This window comes from Microtus oregoni, unplaced genomic scaffold (assembly GCF_018167655.1).
Source record: "Microtus oregoni isolate MIOR12 unplaced genomic scaffold, Mior012 000010F_ref0000083, whole genome shotgun sequence".
NCBI lineage: Eukaryota > Metazoa > Chordata > Mammalia > Rodentia > Cricetidae > Microtus > Microtus oregoni.
This window is the reverse complement of record NW_024543069.1, coordinates 20709698-20724830: the sequence shown is the minus strand read 5'-3', so window position 1 is coordinate 20724830 and position 15133 is coordinate 20709698. Positions and strand designations below refer to the sequence as shown.

General features: G+C 43.7%; 1 protein-coding gene across 1 annotated transcript; it reads right to left on the bottom strand.

Annotated features, from left to right (window-relative positions):
- Positions 1 to 4205: 4205 nt before the first annotated feature.
- Positions 4206 to 14583, bottom strand: Tm4sf1 (transmembrane 4 L six family member 1). The gene is made up of 5 exons (XM_041659174.1): positions 13971 to 14583; positions 12552 to 12641; positions 12322 to 12467; positions 8057 to 8237; positions 4206 to 6253 (listed from the first exon to the last, which is right to left on the bottom strand). Exons 1-5 carry the CDS (start codon positions 14145 to 14147, stop codon positions 6239 to 6241), a joined length of 609 nt encoding a protein of 202 aa, XP_041515108.1. The 5' UTR covers positions 14148 to 14583; the 3' UTR covers positions 4206 to 6238.
- Between the last annotated feature and the right edge of the window lie 550 nt (positions 14584 to 15133).

The window sequence follows — 15133 nt, the reverse complement described above, 5'->3', positions numbered from 1 at the left end:
CTGAACGATAGCGACGTCTATTAAAAGAATACACAAATAAAGGGAAACTTTGAGTCACTTCAGTTTGGACGCTCAGATAGGGATGATGGAGAGTCGTAGGAGTGGGAGTGGGAAGGGATGGCATTCGGTGTGGGAGGGGCTGAGGTCCAGTGTGGTGTGGGGAGAACTTGCTTGGAGCAGGGAGTATGAACATGTAAGACACGGCATGTTCATGTTCTGTGAGTGCCCTGAAAAGGGCAGGTTTGGAACTGATGGGAATAAAATGTCCGCAATAAACGTAACTTTGTGGTCGAATCTGACAGAAAATGTGGACTTCTAAGTCTTCTAGGTAAACTTAGGCCCAAGGGGCTCCCTGTTACCCACCTCACATGAGTAATGCCTCCACTTTGGGTTTTGTACTGCTGTAGGGTAAAATCGCCAGCCAGAGAAGCCCATCCTAGCGCTGAAACCTAAGCCAGGTGAGAGAAACACTTTAGCCCTGAATGCAGAACCAGAGACATGCACCTTGACCCTGAAATCAGAGCCAAAGAAACACGCTTTGGCCCTGGAACTAGAACCAGTGAAAGGGTTACATTCTGGCCTTGAAACTAGAGTCAAAGGCTAAAAGGGGTCACGGAAAGAAACCCAGTTTGGCCCTGAAACCAGAGCCAACTCTGCCCCTGGCCAACTAAACCATCCAATTCCTGAGCAGGAAAACTAACCAATCCCTGAGCAGGAAATCTTCTCCCTGAGAAACCCCTAAGAAGCCCTATGTAAGCCCCCCTGCCTGTTCAGTTGTGGGCTGTCCTTTCCTGCCCTGGCAGAGGCAGCCACTTTCCTGGACTCGTTCTTCACAAAGAAATCTCCATCTTAAAAGAGTTTTGGGTAAAGATCTTCTTTAACCAGCATGGAGCAGAAGAATCTCTGCTGAGATGTTTCCTCAGCAGGGATGAGCAGGAAAAGTAACAACTCTTTGGCAGAGCCAAAGGAGATTGCCACCTTTCTGCAGGGGTCTCCCTATAGCAGAGTGAAGTAGAAGGGGTAACACTTTGGGCCAGAGCAGGAGAAATGGCTAGCTCTGCTAGGATGTTCCCTCAGGGAAACCGAAAAGAGCTCAGCTGTAACCGCTCTCTCTAGAAGAGCAGGATTGCTACATCCTGCGTGAAGAGCATCCCTCACCGCACCCCAGCTTCAGGAATAGCCTGACTTCCCGACAAGTCAGGATATCTTTCCCTTCCGAGCTATAACGCTCGCATCTTCTGTGTGCATTATCTGCTTAAAGTTAATTTTCTGACCTGTGTGGCCTTGGGTAGGCAGAGCTACATTAAAACATGTTCCTGTTACATGGCTCACACCGTGTCTTTTAAAGCAGAAAACAGAGGGAAAACACTCATAAAGAACTCATTAAATTTATGTCTCAAGTGCTGAAGAGGAAAAAAATGTATCACTGCTTTTTTTTCATTAAGTTTTAAAAGTCTTTGCATGCTTTAAATAGTTTCAAGCTAACTATTCCAGCATTGTTCCCACACTGCAGACAAAATTAAGTTTTGTTTCAGCTTAAAACTAATAATTTTCTTTTGCCCAGGACAGCATACTATATTTTTAATATACTATTAAAATTGAATTAAGTAAAAGGTATTGTTTTCAAACCACACCTTCTTTAAGTGCTTATCAAAATATACAAATTCTTTTCTACTCAGAGTGAACTTTTTATTTTGAATTATCTTCTCAATTTTTGATTGTCTAAATATCACCTTTACCATATTGCAGAACAATCCCAGGCTGCATACAACTAAACAGTAACGGAACTGAGCCGTTGTCGATTGCTTTCTGCTTGCTCTATAATTTTTGAGTAGTTGGAACTGCTTTTCATATGGACTGCACTGTGGTTTTTGACATACTCATATGCTTTATAATTTGAAAAGTAAAATAAAATTTGCATTTTCCCAAGTTTTCTAAAAATGGGGGTGAGGTAGGAAGGATCTTAAGATCTGCTGCCCAGTGCTTCTGAGCCCACACCTTTTCCTTGGTCACTAGCTATAAACATTCTTAATAAACTATCTCTCTTTCTATTGTCTTACTTGTAACCTTGGTACAGTTTTGTTTGTTTGTTTGTTTGGTTTTTTGTTTTTGTTTTTTTTTTGTTTTTGTTGTTGGTTTTTTTTTTTTTTTTTTTTTTTTTTTTTGCCTTGGGAAACAAGAAACTGGAAACTTCAGCTTTGGCTCCCGGCCTCCCTCAGATCCACACCCATGATAGCTGCCTTCCCTCTGTGCCCTCACACCTTCCTATTCCAGCTGACCCTGGATGCCCTGTGTTTTTCTGAAGCTCATCAGCTCTTTCTCTCTCAGGAATGGAGCAAAACAGAGAGGTGGAAAATTATGGAGGAGTGAGAAAGGAAAGGGACCCCCCCACACACCTGGGGAAGAAGCAGTAATTCCAGCATGATACTGTGGTGGCCTGAATAAAGATGGTCTCCATAGACTCATAAGTGGCACTATTAGGAAGTGTGCCCTTGTTGGAGTAGGTGTGCCCTTGTTGGAGGACGTGTGTCACTCGTGGTGGGTTTTGTGGTTTTAAATGCTCAATCCAGGCCTAGTGCCACTCTCTCTCCCTTCTGCCTGCCAATCTGTATGTGAAACTCTCAACTGTCTCTCCAGCACCATGTCTGCCTGCGTGCCGCCGTGCATGCATTCCCACTATGATGACAATGGACCAAACCTCTGAACCTGTAAGCAAGCCCTAATTAAATGCCTTCCTTTATGAGAGTTGTCACGGTGCCTCTTCATAGGAACAAAAGCCCTAACAAAGACAGATGACAACGGCTACGCGCGTGCTTTTCCCTTCCTGGCTACAGGCCTGCCGTTTTCTAAGAAGCTCATCAGAAAACCAACCTACATGGAAAGGAAATGCGCGAAACCCCTTCATCAGCTTCAGGTGCTCGTGGTTTTTACCTTGTTAGACTGCAATCCCATCCCAGGTGTCTCTGCACACAGCCTATAACCCTCTTAGAAAAAAAAAGAGTAAGGGGAAGAAACAATTTTGTAACCAACTTTTAAGATGCAACGGGAGGGCCACTGAAATGGTATGTGTGACTGACCCTGGCATCTCCTATGCTTGCTAGGAACACCCATAGCCACACTTATATTTTTGGTTGTGAGCCTAGCCTTTAACGGCTGAGCCATCCCTCCAGGCCCCATAGCCACACTTGAGAAGCCCGCACTGATACTTGGATGTGTCTTTCTTTCTGAGTGGTTTTCTCCTAACACACAGTTTTAAAGCTTGCATTAAACTTCCCTTAATAAAGTCGCCAGTTCTTCTTTACACCGGCTGGTCCTGGAATTCTTTTCTGCACTGAAGCCACAAATCATAATTTAGGTTGCATTGAGGTCCATAAAAGACTTCAGTCTGCTAGGGTGGAGCGATGCCTCTGTACCCTCACCACCAGTAAAGAGGGAGTCTACCTTTCATTATCCAGACCCGTTTCCTAATCTTTAATCACAGACAACTCCTAATCTTTATCTTATCTTTCTGGATTTCCTACTGCAGAGAGTGCCCAAGAGTTCCCGACAGGCCCAAACATAGATATTTGAGCTATGAGGTCAAACTTCAGTAGCAAGGCAATAGTACCATTACTTTCTATAAACCTTTAACCAAAATGTTAACTCTATTTCCTTTAATTATGACTATGTGTAATAAAACAAAGTAACATCAAAACCAATGTCGCATTTTCTTTTTTTTTTTTTTTTGATTTTTCGAGACAGGGTTTCTCCGTAGCTTTTGGTTCCTGTCCTGGAACTAGCTCTTGTCGACCAGGCTCGCCTCAAACTCACAGAGATCCGCCTGCCTCTGCCTCCCGAGTGCTGGGATTAAAGGCGTGCGCCACCACCGCCCGGCCCAATGTCGCATTTTGATCTAGAGTATTCGTATATGTTTTCATATCACACTGAGTTGCTATTGGTTTCTCAGAAATCTCAGTTAAATTGACATCTTGTTTCAAAGGTGTGAGTTGTTTTACTTATTAGGCTTCATCTAGAACACATGGACAATTGTCAGCTTGTCTACAGAGGGGAAGAAACACAGTAGAATATCAAGACAACTGCTATGTAATTTTATTTTAAAATTTTATTTTGAGAATAAATGTTTAGTCTCCATGTATGTCTGTGCTCCACATGCAAGCAATGCCTGCAGAAGCCAGAAGAAGGTGTAGGATCCACTGGAGCTGGAGTTACAGATGGTTGTGAGCTGCCATATGAGTGCTGGGACTCAAAACCAGGTCCTCTGGAAGAGCAGTCAGTGCTCTTAACCACTGGGTCATTTCTTTAGCCCCAGTTTTAATTTCTTTGATAAGCATTCCAATGTATTGGCTTCCTTCTTATGTCTATATATCTTATTTTATATGCCTATAGGCATTATTAGGAAAAGTCCTCAGGCTTCACCAGACTGCCAGAGTGATCATAGCACAAAGACATGGGGACTTTGGGTCAGGGATCACAGCAGGTTACTGTGCCCGAAGGAAGAGCAAGTGAAACTCTTGATTAGCTCTCTTGTCTGTTGCCCAGGACAATGAACCAAGGCCAAGCCTTCTGTATAAGACCCAGGTGTTATGATCTGAATGCATCTGTTTAACACTTGGTCCTTGGATGGTGTTAGGAGGTGCTGGAAACTTTAGAAATGGGACCTAGCTGGAGAAAGTGGGTTGGTGGAGGACATGCTTTTGAAAGTTCAGTTGGTGGAGGACATGCTTTTGAAAGTTCTATCTGGTTCCCCAGCCCCTTGCTCAACCTGCTTCCTATCTACCATGAAGTGACCAGTGTCCTCTCCGTGCTCCTTTCCCACGGGACTAAGGATCAGTGCAACCCATGATCCCGGACTAAAATCTCTGAAACTGTAAGCAAAATAAAGTAGTTCTAGCTCCATCTAAGTCGTTCTGCCAAGCAGAGAGTTAAGGGATCCTTTTACATTAAAACAAAACCAGAACAAGACAAAACCAAACAAAAATGTACATTTGCGCACGCACGAGAGAGAAAAACATGCTACCTTACCTAGGAGTGTGATGACTGCAGCACCCAGCAGAAAAGAAAGATAGCTATCTGGCTTGGTAGCCTCAAGAGATAGAATAACCGTGGCTATCTGTTGACAGAAAGAAGAAGATGGAAGAGAGGATAAGGCAGGGAAAGCAGGAGAGAGGACCCAGAGGCATAGACGCCACTCAAGCGGTAGACCACAGATGACGGACAGGGAGGGAAAAGCAAAAGCTGTAGGTCATGGGCATTGGTGAGCTTTACTGTGTATATTCACCTTCCCAATCCAGTCCTGCTAAGCTAGAAACCACTTCTCTGGAATCAATAGTCTGCACTCTGAAAGCATCCTTTGTCGTCCACAAAAGGTAACAGATCTTCCTACGTGTTAGGGAGACGTCCTCCCTACATGACTCTGATAAATTACCTGACCGGAGAGGTTGCCTCTTCTCACATAAAACCAAAACAACAGCTGAATGGTAGAGGAAGTTCATTCTGTGCTCAACAAGCAAATTTGGGGGCATTCCCTTGTGGTCTTCAGTTCCCTACCCCACCAAACCCGTTTTCCCACCATGGCCACCAACTGTTTTCTTCCATTTCCCATCTTCGTTCTTGCCCAACCATCCTGCCCTTCCCCTTTTACACACACAGTCTCTGTCTTTGAAGGGCACAAAGCTTTCTACATGAGAGAAAACTCCAGCATCTAGCAGTGTTCACAGCCGCTAACAGCTTTACATATTTTCCTCTCCCGTACTTGAGTGAGTGTTTTCTCGATGAGCCTTCCAAATCCAGCAAGGACTTTTCCCTCAGTTCAAGGGAGACTGGTACACATCCAAATGGGAAACACCATATAAAGAGTTAAAACTGTCTTTTCAGGGATTTTGGTCCTTCTTGGTCTTAAAAGGGAAACCGTAGGTCTTTTATTTAAAATACACATATGCACAATAGTTAAGTGATTTTTTTTTTACCTTAAATACTGAAGAGTTTATCTCAGCCACACTGAGAACAGTCATTCAGTCTGTAAAATGCCACCAAAGTGAGGGCAGCCTGTTGCCTCATCCTTTAAAATAGAGTTTGCTTGCTAGCTGCAAACGCTGACATCACGTGACGATGTCAGCACGTTTCTTTATAAAAGCAGAATGTATGGAATGTGATACACCAGTGCAAAGTTGCATAACGCCAGTAAAATATACAAGTTACGATGAAATAAAGGAAGCATGTGGTTCTGTCTTGGGCTCTTTCAGCAGTCGTATTGCTGGAAAGAAAATGAAATTTACATTAGGCTATGATCCGCGTGAACACACGGAGAGGGGGAGTCTGTGTACTTTGCATCCCTATTCAAAGCAGTCATGACACAGAGTGACTGCAATTTTTATTGAAACCTAGCCCACCACACCTAGAGCTCAGACAAGGCTCACAAAATGTTTCCTAAACAAACCAAACCCACTTTCTTTCCCAGGAAAGCTTACAGAAAGTGTTCATGGGAAACTGCAGAATATGGACACAGAATTGGCTTGTAGTGTGCCTATGTGGCTCTCTACACTGGAGGAGTAATTTCAAAGGACCTCACGGGAACTTCCCACCGGTGTGGCCTTACTGTGGGTCACCTTTCAAATCAAACGCTACCAAGCTGGGAGCCAGCTCTCATGGACTAAATGCCCTGTCCTGAGACAGCATCTTTTGTCATGGACATAAAGGTAAATAGATCCTCCTAAATGTTAGGGAGAGGAGCCCATTCTACAGTGTCTCCTGTGAGGACCCATGTGCTTGCCTACAATTCAGGAGATTACCTCTCCTCGCAAAACACAGAAGCAATTTTGTCCACCGACTCCTTCTGCTTGTGCTCCAAATGCACGGAAGCCAAGCAGTAGCTGAGTTTATGCTCTGCTTCCTATGAGTTTCAAGGGTGAGCAGAGGTTTTGTATGTAAGAATTACTCCCAACGGTTTTATTCTATTCTCCTTCCCCTCTGCTGCCTGAAAAACAAAGCTATTCTGAAGTTTTCCAACTTGGCTGTTCTCTTGGAAATTTTTCAGGATCCCAAAGGAATTCTCAATCTTGTGATACTTTCCTGGTAGGGAAAGCTAGAAGTGTATTCTAACTTCTCAGACTTTGTAGAAAACGCCTGTATATTTACAGCCAGGGTTTTCCTGGTAGCAGTGACTTTTGGTCTCTTTTAGGGTTTGGTTTTGTTTTTGCTTTGTTCTTAAGGAAAGTCAGAAGCTACTGAATTAGAGGGATAAATAGAACGGGATCTAAAATATAAATAAAAAAGTTTGCTTACTTCACCTTGTTTTAAAGAATAAGTCATTGAACAGTGACTTCCCCAAAAGGGACAGATCTTAACTTCCAATTGTTCAATAATAGATATTTTTAGGAAGAGAAAGAAAATAAAACTTTCTCCATGACAAACATGTGGATATTTGACTCCTAAGTCATATCCCCAGGAAACCAGAGCTTCCTGGCTTTCTCTCACATAGGAAATTTCTTTCAGAGTGCTACTCAAAGGCTAATCATACTCCAGGCTTATTGCATAGGCATTTTTGTTATTCCTTATTAGGGCAGAATTACAGAGAATCCATCAGGACAGGAAGTACAGCGTATATGTTAAGAGGAAGGGCTTGGGTGAAGAATTGAAGTCTGTTGCCTCCTGCCTGAGTGATCTCAAACATCTTGTTTAATGCTTGAGTCAGACTCATCTGGAGAGTGAATTTGATGTTGCATCTGATGGAATCAATATTGCTTACTATTGATGTGTACTTAGGCAAGCATCTTGGATGTACCTATGTACCAGAGCGGGGTGAGTGAAACATACAGGGATTGACTTGAAAGAGGTACCGTGTCTATGGGCAAGGGCTCCTGCGCCCACAGAGCCATCTACAAACCAAGATAACTGAGTCTATGAGACTCCTTACCGAAGCCAAAGTGAATTGATAAAAAGTGCGGGTCGGTTAATAAGCGTGTCTGGTTCTGCCTTTTCTCTTTGATGGGAAGAACGGTGCCTTGTGGCAACTGATCCCTACGGGGCTAGGCCTCGACATTGTCACACAAGTTCTCACCTGTTGGTGCGAGCAGCAATAGCCACATATGCCGCTGAGCACCGCATTTATGACTTGGGTGAGACACAAGATGAATTCAATTCCCCCGAAGGTCAAGAGGATAGAAAACAGAGTCACATTCCACTCCACAATATTTTTAGGTTCGTAGCACTGGGACCATGTGGTGGGCTCCAGAAGGTACCTGTGGGCAGAAGAGAAACTTCAGGGACATGTCCATGGATCAGAGGATATCTCGTGACTTGCTTCTTCATTTGGAAGTGTTTATTCAGAAACGCAGAACTGAATTAACACAACAATGTGTGCTAGATTCTGGTCCAACATGCCAGTCCAACAAATGGCAAGTTGCAGCCCACAACTTGTTGCAATGATAAACATACAATTAAAGCACCAATTTGACATTCATCTAGGATTCTGTGGCTAAAATATTCTCACATGAAAGATTTTTATATTCCTTAAAACACATATGATTTCTCGTGAGAAAAAAAAACAAAGCTATGTTTGCATCATATTTAAAACCAAGTCATGTATTGTATGGATGTCAACTAAAAGAAGACACGGAAAAATGAAAGCAATTCATATTGGAGGGGAGTAAACTTATAAAGTATGTTTTTATTCTGTTACCCCCTTTTATCACTGTTTTAGTTATTATATATGGGAAAGATATTGGGTAAATATTGATTTGGAAAATGTATTTTACATTAAATTTTTAAACTTTAAGGTATTAATTTAGATCATTTCATTAAGATACTAAACACCTTCCTCTTTGAAAGTTACCCAGATTCTGCCAAGTTAGAATTCAAGGGGTTTTTATTGTCAAAAAGTTTCGTTGACATAATTGTTTTTAAATTTTTTAAGCGAAAGGTTGACTAGCAATAGAATGTGCAAGGGCTTAAATCCAGGCTCTTTCCCTCGTGGTGCTGTGCCCATGCCTCTGTGGCAACAGAAAAGGAAAACGCCTTTCCTTCAGCTGTTTGCGATTACTGAGCTGCCGTGTGTTCAAAACTGAGCTGGAGCTGGGACATAACGGTGGGCTCCGTCCTTCAATATGGACTCTAACAGAAGAGCAAGGATTAAGAATGCCAAGTGCACTGAGCGGGGACACAAAGTGTGAAAGGTTTCCAAGGAAAAACACCTCCCAGAGAAAATGCTTATATGCTTCCTTAACAAGGCTGAGCTCCGTGGAGGCACAGGGGCAGAGCCTGGGCTTTTTAAATCCAGGCTCCAGCAGCGTCTGGAACATGGTGCGTGTTAAAAACCACAGCAGGATAAATAACAACTAGAATTTTTCCTGTTAAAAATCGCCAGGCCATGTGAAGGTCGTGTGTTCCTGTGTGTGTGCGTGCTTGTGTACGTGTGTGTGTGTGTGAGTGTGTGTGTGTGTGTGTGTGAGTGTATGTGTGTGTGTATGTGTGAGAGAGAGAGAGAGAGTGTGTGTGTGTGTGTGTGTGCGTGAGAGAGAGAGAGAGAGAGAGTGTGTGTGTGTGTGTGTGTGTGTGTGTGTGTGTGTGAGTTGGATTTCTTTTCTAAAATGTCAGTCCTTGCTACCTCACAGAGTATTTGGATTTCCAGTGTAGTAGGATTAAACCATGTGGGAACATCAAGGAGTGACTTAACCCCATGAAGAGGCCTGCTACCATTCCTTATCACGTCTCCCTACCCCAGCTTGAAACCAGACATCTAACTTTGGAACAGTACACTGAGCCACTAAGATATTCAACTTGTTGATTTAAAACAAACCACACTGTCGCCACTCCACCCCTAAAAAAACAAAAGAGAAGTCTGTCAGTCTGGCCCTGTGTTTCTGCTTGTCAATGGAACAACAACGTCTGTTTTTCAGGTCACCGAGTCAAAATTTTCTTTGGCTCTCCTTAACTACTGAAAAGTTAATCGGTGGTTTGGAACTGCTACTTCTCTACATATTGAGATCCCTGGACAGATCCAAATAAGGAGTGATCTAGAAGAGGACGATTTTTTTTTTTTTTGGAAGCATAAGTGAGTAATGGGAGAGGTGAACAAATGGCTCTTAAAATCTGCTGAGTGACAGACGTAACCCTCCATGCACCCCAGATGCATGCATCATGACTGGCCTCGGAGCTGGTTTCATGCAACAGCTCTGCATGCGTGGACAAACGTGAGTCATTTTCTATGCGCACAGTGTGTTCTGAAGAAAGAGGAATCACTCTGATGACATTAAAGCCTCCAGCTCCCGTAAACAGTAGTTTCCCTCCGGAGGCTATGATTCGGTCACGCTCATCCTAAGGCAATGCTGGCACTGCTCACAGTGTGTCACCCTGCACACGAACATTTCCCAGGTACATCACCTCATTAGTGCTCATGGCAACTGCAGATGGAGTCACCAAGACGCAGAGAGCTCAGTCCACTTCTTCCTGTTCTTAGAGAGTGGGTGTGGAGCTGAGATTGGAGGAAAATTCCCAATTTTTCTCTCGTGAAGGAACAATCACACTTTCTCTCCCCACATGCTTGCCATACAATTCATGAGGAGCAATATTATTGATAATATAAAGTACAATCCATGGTCATTATTATTATTATTATTTTCATTTTTGTCTTTCAAAAACTTAACCTTTAAAATTCGAACTTAAGCTGAATCAGACCTGGGGTCAGGGCTGAAGGGCATGTGCCGCTGGGGCATGGACAGTACCCTAATTCAGTTCCTCGCACTCACACCAGGCAGCTCACAACCGCCTGTGTGTCCAGCTCCAGAATACATGAAACCTTCTCCTGGATGCTGTGGGCACCTGCACACACACTGCACACACATGCATACACTCACACATCTACACACACACATAGATACACTTACACACATACATACACACATGCACACACACACATATATACACTCACGCATCTACACATACATGTATACACTCACACACATGTATACACTCACACATCTACACACACATGTATACACTCACACACACGTATACACTCACACATCTACACACACATGTATACACTCACACATCTACACACACATGTATACACTCACACACACGTATACACTCACACATCTATCTACACATACATGCATACACTCACACATGTATACACTCACACATCTACACATACATGCATACACTCACACACGTATACACTCATACATCTACACACACATGTATACACTCACACACACGTATACACTCACACATCTACACATACATGCATACACTCACACACGTATACACTCACACATCTACACATACATGCATACACTCACACACGTATACACTCACACATCTACACACACATGTATACACTCACACACACGTATACACTCACACATCTACACATACATGCATACACTCACACACGTATACACTCACACATCTACACACACATGTATACACTCACACACGTATACACTCACACATCTACACACACATGCATACACTCATACACACATACACTCACACACACATGCATACATACATGCATACACTTACACACATGCAGATGCTCACACACATGTATACACTCACACATCTACTCACACACACACATAAAAATTAAAAATGGAAACAAAAATCTTTTTCTTTATAGAAATCAAGTCCATAAAGGACAAACCATGCTCATTCATTTCCACATATACCAGTTTCCACCAGCTTTTCTGTTCTGTTCCTTTGTCATAACCAATAAAAAGAAAATACCAACACAAGAAAATGGGACCTCACATAACTACACTGAAGTTAGAGTTCTGGCTAAAACCTTTCCTCTGTCTTCTGGTGACTTAAATCAAGAGTGTTTACATGTAACACGTGGGCCAGCATATGCAGGTGTAGGGTGGGAGCATTGTTTGCCCTGGGCTTTGATTACATAAGGATACTCTAATATTTTCTTATAAATTAGTAAAATGTGTTGCCTTTGGTCTGCTCATCATTGTGGTTTAATGTACACAGTATCCGAGCACACACTGTACGGCAGACAGGCTGGGCTAAGAGAGTCACTGGGACTTTCTAGCAAGGAGATCTTGGATAAGTCACCTCATCTTTCCCTGCCTCTTTTTCTCATTTGTAAAAGAGAAGTAACTATGGGAGTGTCTACACAGGGCTGTTGCAAGAACAAAGTCAGTGTGTGTATTCAACAGCAGCTAAGAATTTTTCAGGGTTGATGATTGCTTATCCATCCTTACACACTGCGTGAGATGTTGAAAGGTGATATTGGGTGGATGGGCAGAGGGACGACTTAGTTTCACATGCTGTGGTTAAGAATGCGTTCCTAGGCAGAGAACAATTACGTACTGTCCGTCAGTGTTGGCAAAGGTGTAGTTCCACACACCGTGGGAATCGCTACACTTCGGTCCTTCTGCCAAACCCAGCGCTGCCACAATGACACAGTAGCCAGATCCCGCAATGCCAATGAGAGCAGCCATGATAGAAGAAAGCATCTAAGGAGAGAAAAAGCAAGAATTAAGCCGCTGCCCTGCGACAGGAAAGGAGCCCTTTCACCGGGAGGCGGCGCGAGGACTTACTGTGCATCCCTTGCCGTAGTTGTCCCGGCCGCAACAACCACAGCAATCGTCTTCCTCCAGCCCGATGAACACAAACGCCGGCAGGAGTACCTGGGCAGAAGGCAACAGAATCAAGTCATTGTCTTTCCCTGAGCGCATGTGGCCAGGGTTAGGATTTCTGTAAAACATATCTATGCCTGATGATTAGAATAACCAAATAGCACAAACGATGGGGGAAAAAAAAAACTGAGGAGAAACGAAAGCATTACATTTGCTTGTTTCCATGTACCATGGGTGAGCAAACAGAATGTGAAATAATAATCTATAAATGTGAGCTTTGGGAGAATCCCTAACATGTTGTCCTACGAAACGTGTCAGCGCTGTTATTTAAATCTGATTTCCCCCCTTATCAAACACATATCAAATCTTGAATAAAATGGCTGAAACATTTTCAGTAGGTAAAAAAAAAAGATAAAATGTGTCAATAAAAAAAACATGGTCTGTTTCAACTAAGCAGCGATGCTTCTCAAATAAGGATGAACTACTTGACGTTTAAGGCCAAAGACTCTAAGCACAGCGGATATTAAGCAGCGACTTTGTTTGCTCATGTAATTGTATTTGTGTTAATTACGGGAACATGAATGGTAATGATGCTTACAGTCAAAGCACACTTGCCAAGCCATGTTACCATGAGTATATTAGGTTGAACTGTCTTAACACCTTTTAGTTGGCAAGGAAAAATCATCTTCTCTATGACAGTAACAATTCCATAAAACTTCTCTTTGCAATTCTTAGTTCCAGCATTTTAAATGAGCAAACCCAAATGTGTCCACATTCCATGTGTGTTGAGGCCAAAGTTAAATGTGTCAAGTAAATTTCCTGTCAGCTTCAACTAAAACCAAACTGTGGAAAAAAACAACACATTCCCGCATTAGACTGACACTAGCCTGCTTCTAACTCGAAACCCAGGAGAAAGCCTGCAGTTATCTGAAAATACCAGTGCAATCATTTAGTATTTCCCCCATCACAGACGCTGGGAAAGAAGCAACGGAGACTAATATAGACCCCAGACTGTTCTCTTAGAACCAGCCCACTCTCTTCAGCTCCCGGGAGCAAATGAGAAGTGGCTGCCAATCCAGCTCTCAGAAACTCGATAGCCTCTAAAATCTTGAAAAGTGGTTGTTTTTTCAAGCTGTACAAGAAAAGCTTCGGGGAACAGAGAGTTCACTCTAAGGTAAAAGATTTTATTCAAACAACATCTACTGAGATTAGCAAAAAGTTTAACGCAGCCTAGTGATATTCCGCTTTCACAGGGAAGAGCAGCAACCGATACCACAGGATTCACGAGTAGTCATTCTAGAAAACTTCCCGTGAGAAGAATGCGCACTGCCATTCAAGAGGAGAGGAATTCCGTAGTGGAAAGAGTTCCGAGTAACTTACCAGCAGACCTCCGCCTACGATGCCGGCGAAGAACCACACAAAGCGGCTGAGGTGGTCGTCGTAAGCATACTTGGTTTCCCCGTTGGGAAAGTAGAGCAAAATGTTTGCTACGATGCAGAGGATAGCAAACCACACCAGAGAGTGTCCGATGTATCTTGTACACTTGCCAGAGCACATGGTGGCAGCAAGAGCCCTACAGCCTTTCCCCCTTTCCTCTCGTCGTCAGTTCAGTGATGCCCCGATCAGACAACAAGTGTGCCCGTTTGTGGTGAAAAGCCGACGCAACTCACAGCCCATTCCTGCTACCACTTAAATAGGGCCAGGTTTTAGTGCCAGTAAATGAGGTCCTTTGCTTCTATTGGTCCAGACTCCAGGCTCCCGTTGGGGTGGAGGGGTGTGAAAGGGATGCCCCGCCCTTCAAATGAAATCCTTGGGACCGTGAAACCAGGAGTAGGATGTGAGAAAACAGCCTCAGTCAGAGGCAGGAGAGAAAATGAGTAATCCACAGTGCAGCTCGCTTACAGGATAGGGATGACGGGGAAGTCTGGCACAACTTCACGTAACTGCCCAGAGCCCGTGCTGGGACGCTTCGAGGCTTTGAAAGAGCTGGGATTTTTCTCTTGCAACCGTTTGGCCAGCTTCCAGTCTGAGGTGGTGTTCACTTCTGCATCAGCACCGATTTAATTTGGGACCTGGGGCAAGTTTCCTCAGCTCTGAGCTCATTTCCTTGTCTGCTTAAGACAAAGTGCCCAAGCTGTCACCCACAGATTTAAGGAGGCTGCTGGGAAAATTGCAGTGACTTCCTTTCCTCTGCCTGCGGCTACTTCAGCTTAACAGATCCCATAGCCTACTTCCCTGGATGGCGCAGCGGAGGGCATCTGCCCCACAGCAAGATGGTATCCAGCAACACAACAGCTCAAACATTCCTGACTAACGCGCTGTGCGGCGAAGCAGTGCCAGGGTCAGAGAAGGAAGGCCCCCAGCATGGCTTAGGGAGGGGGAGATGGAGGAAGAGATCCACTCATGTGCCCTTTGTCGATAGGTCAGCAGAGGAAGCTGAGAAAGGCTGGTGACCCCAGAGACTCCAGCTTAGACCAGATGAAACCCACAAGTATCGAGTAGGATACACACTAACTACACCAAGATACATAATAAACACTGCA